Source organism: Leuciscus leuciscus, assembly GCF_965113295.1.
Source record: "Leuciscus leuciscus genome assembly, chromosome: 19".
Classification (NCBI taxonomy): domain Eukaryota; kingdom Metazoa; phylum Chordata; class Actinopteri; order Cypriniformes; family Leuciscidae; genus Leuciscus; species Leuciscus leuciscus.
Genome location: NC_138743.1, coordinates 32,679,583 through 32,697,526, shown reverse-complemented (window position 1 = coordinate 32,697,526; position 17,944 = coordinate 32,679,583). Strand labels below are relative to the sequence as shown.

The 17,944-nt window shown below is 38.6% G+C and overlaps 1 protein-coding gene across 2 annotated transcripts; it reads right to left on the bottom strand.

Annotated features, from left to right (window-relative positions):
- Window positions 1-1,381: 1,381 nt before the first annotated feature.
- Window positions 1,382-17,315, bottom strand: apobb.1 (apolipoprotein Bb, tandem duplicate 1). 2 transcript variants are annotated; one of them, XM_082146577.1, is made up of 29 exons: window positions 17,155-17,315; window positions 16,665-16,816; window positions 15,968-15,997; window positions 15,616-15,719; window positions 15,381-15,526; window positions 15,151-15,298; window positions 14,911-15,069; window positions 14,689-14,813; window positions 14,515-14,600; window positions 13,977-14,430; window positions 13,777-13,891; window positions 13,538-13,684; window positions 13,206-13,417; window positions 12,937-13,132; window positions 12,661-12,837; window positions 12,363-12,566; window positions 12,040-12,207; window positions 11,754-11,959; window positions 11,494-11,667; window positions 11,305-11,414; window positions 11,017-11,224; window positions 10,732-10,907; window positions 10,191-10,351; window positions 9,954-10,063; window positions 9,449-9,822; window positions 3,320-9,349; window positions 3,088-3,193; window positions 2,775-2,961; window positions 1,382-2,621 (listed from the first exon to the last, which is right to left on the bottom strand). In XM_082146577.1, exons 2-29 carry the CDS (start codon window positions 16,717-16,719, stop codon window positions 1,701-1,703), a joined length of 11,289 nt encoding a protein of 3,762 aa, XP_082002703.1. In that variant the 5' UTR covers window positions 16,720-16,816; window positions 17,155-17,315; the 3' UTR covers window positions 1,382-1,700. The 2 variants fall into 2 exon arrangements, with proteins under 2 accessions (XP_082002703.1, XP_082002704.1); XM_082146578.1 differs by having other exon boundaries at window positions 14,911-15,063.
- Window positions 17,316-17,944: the final 629 nt, after the last annotated feature.

Below are 17,944 nucleotides of genomic sequence, written 5' to 3'. Positions count from 1 at the left end.
CAAATTTTTTTCAGTGTACTTCACTAAAATAGGTATTTCATTCATCTGAATCAAATACATGAAACATTTTCAAAAAGTTATTCTTTCCACACATTCAACACGCTCATGTACAGAAGACGCACAGTAACCTTCACTTGAACATTCAACAGCTGGTGTGTTCACACTTCAAAGCATTGATTAAACTGAGGGCAAAAAGGCAAAATAAATAGAAGAAAACTTGCGTGTACGTCGAAACCACATAATGTTTAGATGGTTTATGAAATGATTCCTACAAAAAGGAAAGCTCTCCTGGCAAGGATAAAACTCGATCACTGACCTCAAAAATTCATAAAACATTCTGAATTATTAAATAAATTCTAACAGTCACATTCATGTTTTGTGTCACACAGTGACTTGATTGCTTTTTATTATTTTGAATTTATTGCATTATTCTGTTATGAATTAGCGAAAAGAGAGGAGGTTATTTTATTATTTATTTCTAGATGATTTATTGGAAATGTACAAAGAAAGGGACCATCAGGTGAGCACTAAATGAAATTAAAAAAACAAAAACAAATACAGATAGAAAGAGTACTAATAGTGTTGATAGGTCTATACAGTCAGAGCTATAATGGCATAATGCATCTCATATCGTCTGAATTTTGGAATTTGTTCACTGTGCCAACAATTCAGTGTCTTCGCCACAAGGAGGCAGAGTAAAGCTATGCTGTAAATACACAAGAAAGAACTAACCTCAAATAATGCTGATGATGACATTAATTTTAAGCTAATGTAGGATAGTACAAAAGAAAACTAAACTAAAATTTAAAAATAAATCGGAATGTCCAAAATATGATGTCCCGGCTTTGACATTTTATCAAAACAAGCTTAGGCAGAATAGAGCTATGTGAAAGTAAACTTGCTTTGACATTGCATCCACATTCTTCGGGTACTTCTTTATGCACATGTTCTTAGCAAAAAAAAAAAGTATTTTGGAATATTGAAGTGACTTCTTGCTCATATACTGAGAGGTATTTTGTAATGCAGATTTTGCTGTAAGTTATCACATCTGCTGTTTATAAATATATTATATTAAAACTGCTCCAAACTTACCAGTATAAGACTTCTGTGTGTGCTCTTCACAGTTAATCATAACATACACTGTATCTTTGTTGTTGAGGAAGAAACATGTGTTTTTGCTCATAATCATACTGTATATATACAGGCAATTTTCTTAAACTGTCCAGGGCTGCATTTCTCAAAAGCATTGTAAGTCTAAGTAGATCATAGAACCATTGGCACCAATAGTCTTTAATCAACTTACAATGCTCACAATGCTTTTGAGAAATGCAGCCCAGGTCATCAGACTATCATCACTGGAAAAACCAAATGAAAAGATGTATAGTATTGCATAATAAAAGTTCTTTATTTAGCCTCATCCATCAAGCCATTAATGTAAGATACAGAGCAAGGACGAAACTATATGTCACAATTGACATTTTTGTACTTTATACCTAGGTTGATATTTGAATAATCATTTATACAAATAGAATAATACAACAGCATACTAATGAGGCATGTATGTCATTAGTGATTGCTTTTTAAACATGTTTGTACTGCACTTCAGTTAAGTGTCCAATGGCTTGAATGTCCATTTAAGAATGTTCATTTCAAAAGATGGTAGTGTTTATTTCATTCACTGTGTGTTCAGAATGACAATTTTACTGGAAAAAAGGGAAAGGAAGCTCAATTTGCTGCATTCCACTATTTGCTTTAAGCACTTCCTCAAATTCAGTTGAAATGTATTCAAATAATTGACCTAAAGGAAAAAAAATGCCAAATACAACGATCCCTTCAAGGTCATCTGAAAACTCCATCAACTTCTTGTAGAAAGTGTTAAGGGGAGCAGCAACAGCTTCTAAGATGTCGGACTTCATGCTGTCCACAAATTCTTGTGCTTTATCAACAACCTCTTGGATTATCTGTCCTAGTTTCTCAAGAAAGACATCAAGGCTTTCCACTTGCTTCATCACATCTGCCACCATAGCTAGGAGACTTTCCAGCGTACTTCTCACATTTTCTTTCAACTGGGCTACAGTGATGACCTTGCCAGTGGGAAACACCATTTCAACTGTGTTGAAGTCCTCCATGATGGGAGAGAAATATATCTCCAGGTTGTTAGCAAGTTTCTCCAGCATTTCTGCAATTATAGATTTGATTTTCGTGCAGATTTCAGGCAGTGTAGCTTCATCCATTCCAGGCAGTGTGTATTTGGTCTCTCTCAGGAAGTCGATGACAGCATTAAACAGGACCTGGATGTTCTTTTGGTACGTAACAGCTACATTTCTGAACAGTTTAGATAGCTCACTGAGATCTGGGCTGGCTTTGAGAGCATAACTGCGGACATCATCATAGACCATTTCAAATTCTCTGAGAATCTTAAAAAGTCTTTCACGTGGAATAATGAGGCCATATTTATCAGCAAAACTTGTAATGCTTAATGAGATATCTGATAGACTCTTCATAAAGCCCATGGACACATCACGTGCAGCCTGTAAATTGTAGCTGACCAAAAGTACTTTTCCATCTCCCTTTGGTGCAGCTCTGATGATCAGAATGTCAACATCATCCTGTGGTGCAGACTGCAAAAAAACACAATGATTACAATATAGACAATCATGTAAGTGCAATTATGTAAGTGCAACAAAAAAAAAAAAAAAAAAAAAAAAAAGCAAAAGCTTCTAACATGAATTAATAGCTTGGTTTGAAATAGTAACAAAAGAAATGCCACTTACTGCCTGACGGCTGTAGATCCTCGCATTCATCTGGGATGGAATCATTCCTTGAAGCTGGAAGCCAAGGTGGCCAGTTGTCGGTGTAGAGACCGAGGCACTTACACCATCTCTTCGAGCAGCATAGCGAAGGTTTGCATCAGTGAATGTTGGGCTGGTGATGTCCACATTCAGGGTATGGCTAGGATCACTAAACCATAAGTAATAATTAATAATTCAGTTTTACGAACATAATTTGTTATAAACTAAAGAATACTTGTAGTAAAACAATATTTTTTACTTTAATTCAATATAAAGTCTGAAGTTTTTTCATTACCCCATGCGAATAGCATTGCTGATGTCCATAGTAAAGTCAGCATGTGTAAGTACAGCATTAGCTCCTATAACCAGGGCTTCATTCTCCATTGTAGTACTCATAGAGCCTGTTTTGTGTCAAAGCAAAAATCAGTTAATCACACCGCCCATTCTTAATTTCTTCTTAGAAAATATTAGTATCATTGAATGATACACATTTATTTATTTATGAATTTGTCTTTGCAGACACTTACTGTCAAAATCGTACTCCAGCAACACAACTGGTGACGTGGCTGTAGCCTTGAGAACAGTTTTGTAGTTTGGGGCACTACCATCTAGTTTAGCAACAACATCTGTGGTGTACACTGGAGAGATGATTTTTGAGGTGTAATCAAATTTCTGCTTGGGTACACTGAGCTCCACTACCACCTTCTCAGAGAAGCTAAGGTCACCAAAGGTACTTGGTTGAGACAAGTCAATTTCCACATCAGCAACCAGTGACTTCAGAAGCTCCAGATCAGCTGTGGCCTGGCCAGTATGAACTCCCTTTGTGGTAAAACCTCCAATATTTGCTTCGTTCTTGCAAGAAAATTTCAGCATAGCATAAACATGTTCAATAGCTGTCTCCACAGACAGGTTTTCATCCACATCAAATGCCACCTTTAGATCTCCATAATTCATGTTGCCATCGCCAACCGTCTTAAGAGCATATCGCAAACTATTGCCATTCATATAGATGGATTCCTCATAATTCAGAGCTCCCTTCACGATACCACGGTCTAGGAATGTTCCATCAAAGGTTCCTTTCATGAGAGTCTCAGCGGAGGTAAATGTAGAAGTTCCTTCACCTTTCATGGTGTTTTCGGCATTTCCCCTACCAACAAACTTAATAATGGGAATGTCAAAGGTATACTCTATCGTAAAAGTGGAATCCACTTTTGGTTGGGCCTTGGCGTCAACAGTAAGTTGGTGGTTTGCTTTAGCTGTAAAAATAGGTAGGTTAACATTTGCAGCTGTGGTCACAGACAGTGCAGTTTCAAAGTTATCTGGGTTCATAGTTACAGTGCTTTCATGGGTTCCTTCAATGTGGCGATTTTCCAGGAGTACAGAATTGGCTAATTTGAATCCACTTTTAGTGCTCAGGCTGCTGGTACCTACAAGCTTTGCCTTCAGTCCCTCAAACTCAGAGGCAGTAATGGCTCCAAATCGAATTACCGGGTTATCCTTCCCATAGATTCCAGCATTAGCATTAAGGCTGAATATAGAGGACTTGAAAGAAACCTCTGATTTTAAATCACCCAGAGGAGAGACACTAATGAGGCCGAGATCAATAATGGGTGCAGCTTTGCTCTTCTGATAGACAATCTTTGCATTGAGATCAATGACCTGGTCAAAGTTGGTCAACAGATGCTTAAGGCCAGTTTGTTCATATAGGTTGATGTTGCTGATTTCTGGAGTGGCAATAATCATAGTTATGGTTGAAAACTGGATAGGTGGAATACTGAATGTGACAGTTAGGAATTCCAAATTGGCCTCTCCATTTACTGCTGTGTAAATGCCAGCCTCATCTCTGTTGTTGGCAACTGTAAAGTTGTGACTGTATCTGTATTGGTTGAAGCGAGCAAGTGCCACAGTGCCCAACTTCTGCATGTCCTTATTTATGATGACAGTATAATCATTCTGGAGATCAAACTTGGCAGATTGTTCTACGAAGCTGAGCTTAGTATTAGCCTTGTTCTGGAAATCAAGGACCACCTCAAAGGGATGCACTAAGATGTTGAATGCACTGGAAAGGGTACCACTGAGCAATCCATCAAACTTTGTGTCATAGTCTGCCTTCATCTCTACCTTCATTTCTCTGAGATTTGCCTTTCCAGAAGCATCAAGCAAGTAAGTGACCTCAGTAGCAGTACCACCTTCAATACGGGCATTAAATTCGATGTAGCTCAGGGCAACACCGTCAGCACTTATTCTCTGTTTTATTTTTGAAATTCCACTGTTGCCATCTGCAGAAATGGTTATCTGGGCTCTTGTTGGAGTAATAATTATAGTTGAGATACTTTTTATGGTGAAATCATCAGACATGTCACTCACAGATATTTGACCCTTGAGTTCTTCTTCATTGGTCAGAGTGATTTTTAAACCATCCTGCTTAAATGTGAACTCATCAGTGTAAGAATGGTCACTGTTCCATGAGAGCGCAGGAATGCGTACCTTATCAGTATATGTTGTTTTAATATTTGCAGACATTCCATCCTCCAGCGCAAAGAAAGCCATGTTAAGAATGTCAGCACTAAAGGGGGCAGTAGTTACCTTCACAGTGCTCTTGGCTGTAGCCTGGGCTGAGAAGCCATAGAGTGACAATGAGGCTTGATGGTCAACAGCTAGGATACTGTGAGTGATCTTCAGGGTTTCAGCAACAATCACACGACTCATCTTAGGGATGGCAACCCGAGCTGTGGAATCCAAGCTATATTTAAGGATGTCATATTCAGATGATCCATGTGAGGTAATTTGCCCTGTGAATTGAGGGGTTTCAGCACTTTCAGTAGTGTTTAAGAATTCCATGATAGTTCTCATGTTGAAAATTGGAATGGTGACTCTAACCTCACCATACAGCTTTCCAAAGCAGGGAATCATGACCTCATTGGGAACTGCAGGGAGTGTGAATTCTGGGATCTTTAGATCTGAGAATGTGTGCTTAGTAATGTATTTAGGAATTGCAGGGAGGGAGATCTCTGGAAAACGTATCTCTGGCAGTGTGATGGCAGAGATGTCTGGCAGGTAGATAATTCTAAGGTCGCCAAAGATGGCATCAGCAGATGGCACTTCATAGTTGACGATGAAGTTCAATAGGTCTAATAGTCCCTGCCTGATATCATCATACTCTATTCTGATTGGTGGCACAGTGTAATATTGCAGAATAGTAAACTCTGGAAGGTCAATCAATGTAGAAGGGAGGTTGATTTCCAGAAGCTTCTCTAAACTAATTGTTAAGGGGGGTACAACAAGGTCAGTGAGTGGAAAAGTGAAAGATGGGATCTCGAATTCAGTTGTTTTCAGTCTTGTTTTGACTCCATCACAGATTTGCTTTAACTCATTGACAAATGCCTGATCTTCAAGGATGTTTTGGATTTCTTCCATAACAGCACTGCATGCGTCTGTTGCAATGTCCACCACATTAGTGTAGATACCAGTCACTTGCTTCAGGGCCTGGAGGATAACCTCTCTGATATCCATGGCCATAATTTTCTTCCTGAGGCTTTCTGTAAGTGCCTCAATGTCAATGTAGACTGTACTATCAACAATGTCCTTGAGTTTTTTGACCACATCTGCAACTTTGACTGCTCTCAGCTCCTCAAGGCAAGCACTAAGAGATGACAGAGCATTACTGACAAATTCTCTGATTGCCTCAAGCTTTTGCCGAATCTCAAGTGACAAACTCATGGTGTAAAGATCATTTATTAATTCCTTGATTTTCTGGTTGGCCTCATCCACAAACACATTGTAGTCAAATGATCTGATATAGCCGATGCAATGGTTTAGGCAGTTGTTCAAATGCTCAATGATTTCCTTTACCTCTGTTGTTTTCAAGTAGGTGATGGCCTTATCCAGCAGCTCAATGACAGGGATCAGAAAAGATTTCAAAGTGCTAGCAAGAGCCTCAACCGTTTGTTCTATATTGAACTTCTTGATTAGCTCATCAACCTTTTTCAGAATTTCTTCAATCTTCTTGTCAACCCCAGATTTCACCAGAAGTTCTCTCATGTTGCTGTGGATGGCATTCAACCTGCTTCCTAGTACAGTAAGAAATTGTTTTGCTTTTTCAACAGTCTTGCTGATTTCCTCTGTAGGGATTTGAGCCACCAAATTGTTTGTATAGTCTTGGAAGCTGGCAGAGGTAACAAAGTTTTTCACATCCTCAATGAACTTTACTTGGTCAAAGCTATCAGCAAACTGTTTCAGTTCAGCCACAATCTCCTCCAGTTTGGATTTAATAGCATACTGTTCCTCAAGATCTTGCAAGATGGTAATGCTACTGCTCTTCAGTCTCAATACATCAATCTGCTCAATTAAAGTTTCAATAGCCTCAATGACAGCAACAACTATGGTTTTTACATCATATTTCTCATTGAATGCATTCAATACTTCTGTTAGTCTCTGTATTGCAGTGTCAGATAGTGTGCCACTTGCAATCATTTCCCTCACATATTTTTCTATCTCCCCTACACGAGTGTCCAGTTCAGTGATGAGCTTCATCACAACAGGGTTTAGATTAATCAGAGAGGCCTCCAGGTCATCCATAGTTACTCCATACTTGTCATAGAGAGCAGTCAGGTCCTCGCTGATCTTAACAATTCTCTCCAGATTAAGCTCCTTCACAAAATCACTAATGTACTTGGCCAAGTTCTCAATCTCTGCAATAATATCTTCTCTGTTGATATAATACTGCATGGCTTCAGCCATCCTCAAAATTGTAATTTTCATGTGTTGCAAGTCCACAGGAAAATGCTCAATTAATGGCAGGCTGAAGACACGACTGTTAGTGTTTTTATCATATTTTAGGAAGGCTGAGAAAGAGTGGTCTTGGTTGTCGGAGTCAACCCTGTTGAAGAGGTTTGTCATGATTGATCCAGACAATTCTAATCCAAGTCTTTCAGGGGTATTGTAAGCACTCGCATCTTGGCTGAAGATATGGTTGTTAACCTTAGATTTTACTCTCACTGTTGCCTTCTGCTCAGATGGGGTCAGGACAGTGTCAATCTTATTATCAAGGTTGGTTTCAATTGATAGACCATTGTCCAGATTGTGAGTTGTTGAGACTCTGCATTCGTGCGAGTGTGCGAAAGCAAGTGGTTCTACCTTCATAAGAAATTTAGTGTAAGCTTGTGCGCTCTGTTTTCCATACAGATACAAATCACCGTCTGTATTGGCCATGGCATCAACATTGAATCTGAAGGGAACAGCAGTGGCGTGAAAGTTACCGTCAAAGCGTAGGTACTGAGAGTTGAAACGGGCATCACTGCCGAATGTGACTGAAAGTCCAGCAACCTCGATTTCTGTGTTATGTCTCATTTGAGATCCCATGAGTTTTCCAGTAGTACCACATTTGGCGGTGGCAACCAGATCTTCATATCTGATCTCATACGTGTGCTTCAGCTCTTCTTCGCCAGAGGCAAGCTTCCAACTGCCAATCAGTTCAGCTGTGTATGGAAGGGCCTTAAACTGAGCATCATTAATCAGGTTGATGTCCAGAACATTCAGTTGATTATTGATTTTCATTGAAGTACTAAATGGCTCAATCTGAAGGGAGAAGTCATGCTTATATGTTCCATCATTGCTAATAGCGTTAGAAGTGAAATCTAATGAGGACAGAGAAGCAGACAGAGAATTTGTATTTTCAATTGTTAGTTCAGCAAATTTACCCTTCGTCTCAACTGACAAGGAAAGCTTTGAAGTGTCGAGGGCTCCATTGAAGTTGTTCTCAAGTGACAAAGGCATGTAAGGGCATTTCAGTAGGGTAGTGCCACTCGTGGTCAGGCCATCCCTGGTCAAGGATAAGCTGAAATTATGGGAAGCTGTGTGTTTAACCAGATATGCGGAGGCACCACCTTTTACATCCAGCCCATTGCCATCTAGTGCTGCTATAAACTGGGAACGGATGACATTTCCTGCAGCAACAGTGTCAGCACTAGTGTCAATCTTAATGTTAACCAAATCAAGACTAGCACTAGCTTCAGCTACATTTTGGATGTTCAGACCGAGAGCCGTTGACCTTGTATCTGACTTCATAGCAAGCTGGGACCCTTTATAGGTAACTTGAGCGTCATGCATCAGTACGCCCTCAAATGCAGTTGTTTTTGATTTGACAGAGAGCTCTCCATTGGCAAACGCTGCTTCAATCGTGTTCTCTGCTTGGAAATGGTCTGAATCTACTTTTAGTAAGGAATCAATTTTTGCCTCTGGCTTGAATGGGAGTAGGATAAGTGACTGCCTGAGAGCAACTTCACCATTCAGAGGACCAGCCTTGACAGAACCCATCAGGTTTCCATCTCCGGAGATCTCATCCACATCAAATCCAACCTGGCCTGTGTGTTCCAGAGAAATCTTCAGACCGAAGGGACTGTTTGCCTCAATCTTGCTGCTTGATTTCATCTTGATCTTTTCAGCAATTGTCATTTCCTCAAAATAAGTAACACTGGCGTCAATGAGCTTGTGATCAAGAGATGATTTCATCTCAACCCTCAAAGATTCTCCGGGTGTGCCTGCTGCTAAAGCTGATCCTAAACATAAGCAGAATAACATTCAAGTAATCAGTATTTCATTACAGATTTCAGAACATGGTTAGTAAAAATATAGCTGTAAATAAAGATTACAAGTACCTTCTACTTTAAAGGAGAGGAGATCCATTGGGCTTGTTCCAATGACTTCAATCTTGGCAGAATAGCTTGGTTTCTCATCAAGTTCCCTGCCAGCTGAAGCTGTTGCCTCCATGTTGTAGAAGTTGCTGCTCAGCTTGCTGGACACCTCTGCAATTCCCATGAGAGGCAGTGACACAGACATACTCTCAGGAACAAAGATCTCTGGAAGAGAAATCGTAAAAGGAGCAACCTCCAGGCCGATTTCTCGTAATACCAGGTTTGGTGTGGTCAGGGCAGCAGGGAAGTTGAAATCTTCAAGAGATTTCCCACCAAGAGGAATAGGAATAGAGATAGTGTAATAATTCTGGCCAAACTTGTATTTAGCAGCCCCCTCACTGTTAAAAAAAAAAATATATATATATATATATATATATTAATGTACTTAACATTAGTATGTGTATACTTAATTCTTGTTTCTGCATTTTGAAATGAATTGTTATATTACTTGTTATATATATATACTCACGCATTCAAGAACAGCATCTTAGGGAAAGTGAATTCTGGCAGGGCAGGAATCCTAAAGTCCTGGACATATGGGATGTCAGCAGCAAATTTTTCCAGGTAGGCATTTGAGGCCTAAATGATTATGGATATAGTGTTATATTATAATATAATTTCTATATATTCGATATTTTATGGTTTGCTTTTCCTTATTTGTATGACTTTATAGGTTTGGGGAACTAAGGATTTAATTTGAATATACCTCAACTGATTGGATCAAGACATCACGGATCTTCATACCAGATGTGCCAGTCTGCTGATCAAGAAGATCATTGACTGTGGCTTTGATGGCATCAATTGGAATAATGTTGTGAATCTCAGTGCTGACATCAGAAGTGACCTCAGCCTCAATCTTCTCCGCATCTAAAAAGAACATGAAATTTTTTTTATATAGCAGAGGACTTCCAGTTTATTTGCTGAATTTAAGGAAACGCAATTAAAATTTGTATACGCAAAGACATTTGTATAATCCCAGTAAGTATACGTTTTTAATGTTTGCCTGACAGACTTAAAGTTTAAGAGAGTCTAAATTGTTTTATAGGCAGTCACATAAAAGTTACTCATTGAATTTAAAATTAGACATCATCTTCCTTTGGGGCATAACTAATACAATTCAAATTCTCTGAATTCATGAATGAAAGCGAGCCATTTCTAGAATTCAGAATTTGCTTTTATCTGAAATTATAGAGTATCTGGAGATCTTGTCATACTTTCAGTTTTAGAATGAAAGCTTGAAAATGTACCGTATTTCAGAATGACTTTCTGAATAGAAGTCGTCATCTCAGGGAGCCTAAGGTCACTCTCAAGCTCTAATGTAAGGACCTCAGATTTTTGAAGTTTTGCAGTTACTTTAGCATCAGTCTGAAAATGAGGAATGAGCAGCTGAACCTGCAGCATGGCATCCTTCATTGACTCTATCCTAAAAATTGAAGAGAATTTTAAACCCTGAAGTTTATTTGTACAATGTATAATTATCAAAAATGTATGCTGTTATTGTCAGAACATATTTAATATAAATATGTATATACTTAGCAAGGGCAACAAGAGATGCTTCAGGTATGTTCTTTTTAATGAAGTCAATCTGGATGGAATGTGAGGCCCTGCTCTGAGTTTCGCGGTCAACCGCATGAACCCGAATTCCAGCTTCCAGGTCATAGTCAGGAACTTGGAGATCAGCCGAGACGCTGTATTTCTGTCTGTCAAACATCAGTTTGGCTGAGCCCTCAAAAGATATTCCTATTATATGGAAAAAGAACAACATTTCAGTTGATGAAGATGTCTGGACATTTTATTTATTTTGTGAAACAATGCTTTACCTTCTGCCTTCAGACCAAAAGTCACTGTGTCAACCTTGTTTTCATATTCATAGTCGACAGTAGCTGTGTATGCAGAAACCTTGCCAGTTGGGTGGATCTCAATGGCAAATCTAAATACAGGTCAGTATTCACATTTTAGCATTCAAAAAGAAGCAAGAAAACAAACAAACAAACAAGTATTTCCCTTACTTGCTGTCACCAGTTAAGGGGAAATAGGGAGTGGCATCACTGGACAAGGAATACTGCATGGCACTGCAGTACTTAAAACCAGGGAAGAAAGGAGTGCATTTATTTGCTTTCACATGTTCCATCATGGGTGGAATGGTCTTGGTTTCAGTACCAGTCACTGAGAACAAAGAGTTGCTGTGCAGAGAAAATAAAATTCAGAATTTCTATAATGTATCTTTAGAGCAATCTGACACTTTTCTGTGTTAACATAAACGTCTTACGTCACACTGATGAGTGTAGTTGGAGTTTGGGGTGTGGGAATGGTCAGCTTGAACTGCTTTTTGGTTACAGCAACCTTTACACTCAGACCGCTCTCATGGTAGATGTTAGTATGCATCTCTAGGCCAGACTCGACATATTCAGGTAAGAGAGCCCCAACTTCAGTCACAAACTCAACTCCGGCAGATGGCATGAAAGCCATCTCACTCTGTGTGAATAGACAAAGAAATGGGTTAATTAGGTATAGCTTGTAAAACTCTAGTTTAAATAAAAAAGTTAGACCCATACCATGTCACAGGCCAATTTAAGTCCTCCCTTCACTCCTGGAGTAAAAGTACCAGACACGGCAATTCTTAATGGAACTCCGGTACCAGTAGGTAGATAAAACTCACTGTCCATGAAGACGTAGTGAAGGAAAAGGTTGTTGTTTACACTTGAGAAAAGGGTCCTTATGAACTGTAAAACAAATCATTCACTTGTTTATATATATATATTTATGACCATGAAAGTAAACTTAGACCTTTGACCATGATCCTTCTTCATTATTGTGGTGTTTTAGAGCATGGCAGATTTGCTAAGCACTAATATTTGTTTTAAAGCAGTGCACTTACATCAGTTGGGAACATATTTAGGAGTCTATCAGTCAGAAAAGTAGCAGAGTAGGCCATGCTTTCCATATCCTTGGTTTTGAGATAACCCAGTTCAGCACCCAGAAGCCTCAGGTAGATCATAGCCTCTGGATTATCCTGAACCTTCAGTTTCTGGATAAGCTTGTTCACATTATTGCTTATTTCCTTGATGATGTTCTCTGGGACCTAGAGTGAGAAGGATACATGAGTGATACACCAAAACAAAGAGAATGACATCAATGATGCAAAATGTGGAAATTCATTCATCAATTTGAAAGACCTTTTGTGTCTTTATGTTATTCCATAGGCTTGGGAACATGCGCTGCATAATGTCATTGCCTTTGAACACGCTGTCAGCTGCATAGTTAATGGTTTTCTGCATGGTGTCACGGAAGAATCCATCAATACCAATCAGGGCATCAACAGTGGGTTCCAGTCCCTTACCATTCAATCCAATCTGTAAGTAAGAACAAAAAATTATTTAGTTTATTTAGATTATTTAAAATAATTGAGTAAAATGAAGGGGGAAATTTAAGAATGCAGAATAATCCTGTACCTCAAACATGTCTATGTCATTTCCGAAAGCATTCATGGTCATCTCCAGGATGACTTCATTGGGCAGAAGTTCTTCAGACTCGAAGATCACATTTCCCTCTAGAGATCCAATCTTGTAATTGCGAGAGTATTTACTTGGATCTGTGACAGATCTGATCTCATTTCCTTGAAGGGCACTTAGAATCTTTTCTCTAAGTCTGAGAAGTAAAAGAGAAATTAGATACAGTTTTTATACTCAAAATGTTAAAATGCATAAAGAGTTCTACTAACTCCTTAGTCTCTGGTGCTGTGGAGCTCAGGATGTTGCTGATATGAGAGTTAACAAAGCTCATAGCCTGACAGTTTTCATTTTGAGGCAGAGCAGCAACCAGCTGAGCCAGTTCAGAGGGCTGAGGGTCCTTCATCACAATGAGATAGGCAGCAATACGCTTCGGTATCGGAGCAGTAGCATCCAAAATGACCTTCATTAGCACCTCTCTGCCCTGTTAGAAATACAGCAAGTTTAATGTTAGCCAAACATAATTACTTTATATTTACTTATTACATTTATTATTATATTTAGTATTTTTAATTGTTTCAATTAGTTAATATATCTAGTTTACCTCTTCAGGGACAGAAGTTAGTCTAAAAGCTTGAATAGCAGCTTGCTGGACCTCAGGGGATGCAGCAGGTTGGTTTATGCATTGGATAAACGCTGATTTCAGAGCAGGGCTTGCGGCTCCGACGGCAACAGCCATGTTTCCAATGATCTACGAGATTTCAAGTACAGATTTCTATATCCACATATCAGCTGTTATTTTTAACTTGGTGAAGCATGCTTAATGGAAAAGGTTGAACATACCCTCAGGGACAAGTACACATGTTCCTGGTTCCCTGTGCAGTCACCAATCTGTTCAAGGGCATAATCAGCGACTGCCTTGATCTCTGGGGTGACACTTCCTTCAGCTTTATAGAGCCTTGGATAAGACAAATTAATGAAAGTTTAAATTCACACATAGATCAAACAACATGATTATTGTTGAGTTGTCCTTGTTTTCTCACCTCCTGACAGCATTGCTGAGGCCATAGTAAATGGGCTTACTAGCCTTGAACTTGGCCATCTCTAGCATTTCCTTGACAAGGTCTCCAGATGGGTTGGGCACCATTCCCATGGCATACACTGCAGCATCAATTTCTACTGAGGAACTGTCAAAGGTCCTGAGAACCCGCAAGATGGCGCTGGTGCATTCTGGTGTGCCACACTGGAACAACGCCTGGTACACCAAGGGTCGAGAAATCTCCAGGGCCTCAGGTAGACCAGCGCTCAGGCTTTCAGCATTCATTTTGCGCACTGTAGCGATAAGCTTGTGAGCCAGGTGGGCTCTGTTATGTCCATTGTTGGTCTCAGAAAGGCCAGCCAGTTCCCTTAGAACAGACAGCAAGGCCTCTTTATCCTGAATCGGATGGACTGTGCCAATGCTGCCGTCGAGGTGCAGGGTCTTCATGTTGGCTACATCTATAGATGGGTAAACCAAGAGATCAGGATTACTTCTGCTCACTCCAAATGCATCCTAATTAAAGTGTTTTAATGATTGCTTACCATGCTCAAAGATTCTGTCGTTGTGCACAGACACTCCCACCAGAGTCAAGACTTGCTTTCCTACATTAGTAACTCCATACTTTCCTCTGTTGATAATCATAATGAATTAGCAGAGCAATAAAACAAATGATGAGTCAAAAAATTTAAAACACATGTAGTTGTTAATGAGCTCACTTGTAAGAAAAAGGCACAAGCATGTGGTTTTCAGTGCAGGAAGCAGATGTCATATGCTTCTGTGCATTATCAAACTTGTAGTTGCAGGTCTGGTTGCTCCTGATGAGCTGAGCAAGTGGGTAGTGCTGTGTGATGAAAAAGAAAGCAAGTAAACACATTATTGAAACCATCATATGACCAGCACACAGTAATTTTGTCTTATTCAAAGACTGGATGACTTACAATGCCTGTGATAAGGGCCAGGGGACTGGTGTGGTCCTTGACAGGACTGAAATGGTCACATTTAGACAAGTCTCTGTTGAGGGTGACATCAGTGGCAATGTCCTCTCTGGCGTTCACGGAGTAGCCTGTCTTGCACGCACCATAGATGGTGGGCTGGTTTTGGGGAAAAGTTGTAATGGATTAGTAAATGTATTTTAACAAATGTAAACTTTTTTGGATGTTTCAGAGTTAATGACTGACCATTCTCCTGTTTCTGTCCTCCTCCAGCACAGGCACTGCAAGGGCAGAGATTAGACCCCTCTTGATGTTTAAAATGCTGACTGGTTCATCATCCTCTGGAAACAACTTGATGTCATCGTCTCCCTCAACGGTGAACTTCAGTGGGTTCCTGAGAATTGAGAGGTCAGTGTTTATTTAACGCGATCAGTTTCTTCTTATCTGCCCGGTGTAGAGTGCCTTGATAAACATACTTCTCCATGGCAGCCTTGAAAGCATCTGCACCAGCAGATGGCCCAAAGATAGGACTTCCTTCAGCATCAACATCGGTCACCTCACTCAGTGTGCACTCTGTGGTGCGCACGATGAAGCTACATGTGCGAGGGACCTCAATCTCAACCTGTTTAAAAGAGAATATATATGAAATTTTAAGTTTTGTTCAAAATAAAAATAAGAAACAAAATATATCAATATTGACAGCGTCGATACCTTGCATCTGGCCTTGGGACCATTGATTGCGCCATTCAGGGCATTTAGAGACTCTGTTTCGTAGGTGTATTCATACTTGTGAAAGCTCTTGTACCTTTTGGCCACTAGGGGAGCACAAGTCACATCTTAAGCATACAGTACTACATGACTCACAACATTAGATTGCTTTTCCTAAATGAAGTGATAAATTATAAAGAAAATGAACAGATTCTACTGTTAAAGTAACTCAAAACTCAAAGATGATGGATTTCTGATTTGTTTTATTCCTGATAAAGAGCACTAGATAATACTGTATATCATTTCTTAGAAACCATTTATATTTTATTAAAAATGTTAATAGTTTAGCACTTACAAAGGCATGGAAATTCCTCGTCTTGAGCATCTAAAGTGAAAAACAACCAGGAGTATTATACACACAAAAAAATACCATTACCATATAATAATATTACATTTTATTCATTAAAGGGATAGTAGACACAAAAATCACCCTCACCCTCAAGTTGTTCCAAACACACACAAAATATATTTTGAAGAATGTCAGCAACCAAACAGGTTACCCATATTCGTCAAAATATCTTCTTTTGTTTTCACTTGAGGGTAAGTAAATGATGACAAAATTTTCATTTTTTGGGTGAACTATCTTTTCAACAACAATAGATAAATATATTCAAAAACACCAAAAATAACTAGCGAATAAACACAAGACAGCAACAGAAACACTATTTTGTTTTATAGTTATCATCTATGATTTTTTGTTTACTGACATAAACAAAAATTTACATAATACTGACATAAACAAAAATAAACATAATACTGACAAAAATATTTTAAACTATTTTCCGTTGTATAAAAACAAATGAGTATGATCAGAACTGAAACATAAAACATACTTGTATATAATCAAATATTTATTTTATTTAACCTTTATTTAACCAGGAGAGACATTTAAGAATTAATTCTTATTTACAACAACAGCCTGGCAAATATATTATTAAAAAAGTATATTATTAAGCAAATTCCACCAGTCACAAATCCTCAGTTGTACTTACTTGCCACGGCTATTGCACACAGAAGCAGCAAAAGGCAGAGCTTATTGTCCCCCATGATGGGTTCAGTAAAGCTCTTTCTTTAAGACCGTTGTGAGTTCAGATGGAATCTGCTGTATTACTGCTGTCTAAGACCTTATATATTAAGGTAGGTCCTGCAGGAATGGGAGGAGAGATGGCAGTTTTGAAAATAGTGAAGTCCCCACTCCAAAGTTCATATCTTGTGCCTCTGTGGCAGGACAAAGGCAACTGTTTCATGGAATGTCAATGGTCTTTCAAATAGAGAGAAAATGCTTTTTTTCAAGCTTTTTGATTGATTCATTCATTTAGCATTTTCCTCTCTTCAGTGTAACCTCTCATTGATACACAGAGAAAATTGATTTATGACTTCTTTATTTACTAAAGAAGTCATTACATGACTGAAGGTTAAATTTGTAAAAAATAAAATAAAATAAAAAGTATTGTAGTTTAAAATATATAAATTCTAATCTACCTTTTAAATATGTAGAATCTCAACAACTTCCGTACGGCTGCTCTTGCAATAACGTGATGGCAGAAGCCTGTCCTTCATGCCTTCTTTACTGATGATCGATAGGTAGGACATTAATCACCAAAAGCAGACTAGGTCATATTACTAATCTTAGACCCACATTTGACTATGCATTTTATTTTGACATCCTTTGCCGAGGGTATTGCCAATCAGACAACGACTAAACTGATATAGACACTGAAATAAATGATTAAACCTTCTGCCCTTTTGTCCTGTTTACTTTATTCAGCAACCTCTTATTTTCTGTTGTGGGTAAATACTAATCACAATTGTCCAGGCAAGTCTTTTTGGATACACAAAATGATATTTATCCAAGGCCTTCAGTTGTTAATTGATGGAAAGCAGAATATACTAGAACGGGTCCCTATAAACATCCTTATAATCATCATGAGGAAGATATTGAGAACATTTATATGTTTTTCCCTGTGATGTTATGTATTGATTGCTGAAAGGTCTCAAAATTCATTCAAAATTTGTGTTTTTTGATAAATGCATTGCGTTCACTTATGTTTGTAAAGGACAGCTTGTAAGACAAGAGTGTCACCTCTGCCAAAGAGAAATGCTATCCTCATTTCCTCACATGTAATCAGACTCCAAAAATTAAGTCGGCCTACTTGTAATAATATTATATTATAAATACTCAGATAAGTAATGATAAGTAATCAGACTGCAGTTGATTTTATATTGTTTACATGATTACATGTTATTCTTACAATGGCAATAAATTATTAAT

What these genes read in the sequence shown, in the direction of transcription:
- apobb.1 (XM_082146577.1), bottom strand. Translation starts at nt 16,719, where the DNA reads ATGGGGGACAATAAGCTCTGCCTTTTGCTGCTTCTGTGTGCAATAGCC. An exon ending in GTCCCAAGGCCAGATGCAAG is followed by an intron (nt 15,527 to 15,615) that starts GTATCGACGCTG and finishes TCTTTTAAACAG; the next exon opens with GTTGAGATTGAGGTCCCTCG. An exon ending in TTTTGGTCTGAAGGCAGAAG is followed by an intron (nt 11,225 to 11,304) that starts GTAAAGCATTGT and finishes TCCATATAATAG; the next exon opens with GAATATCTTTTGAGGGCTCA.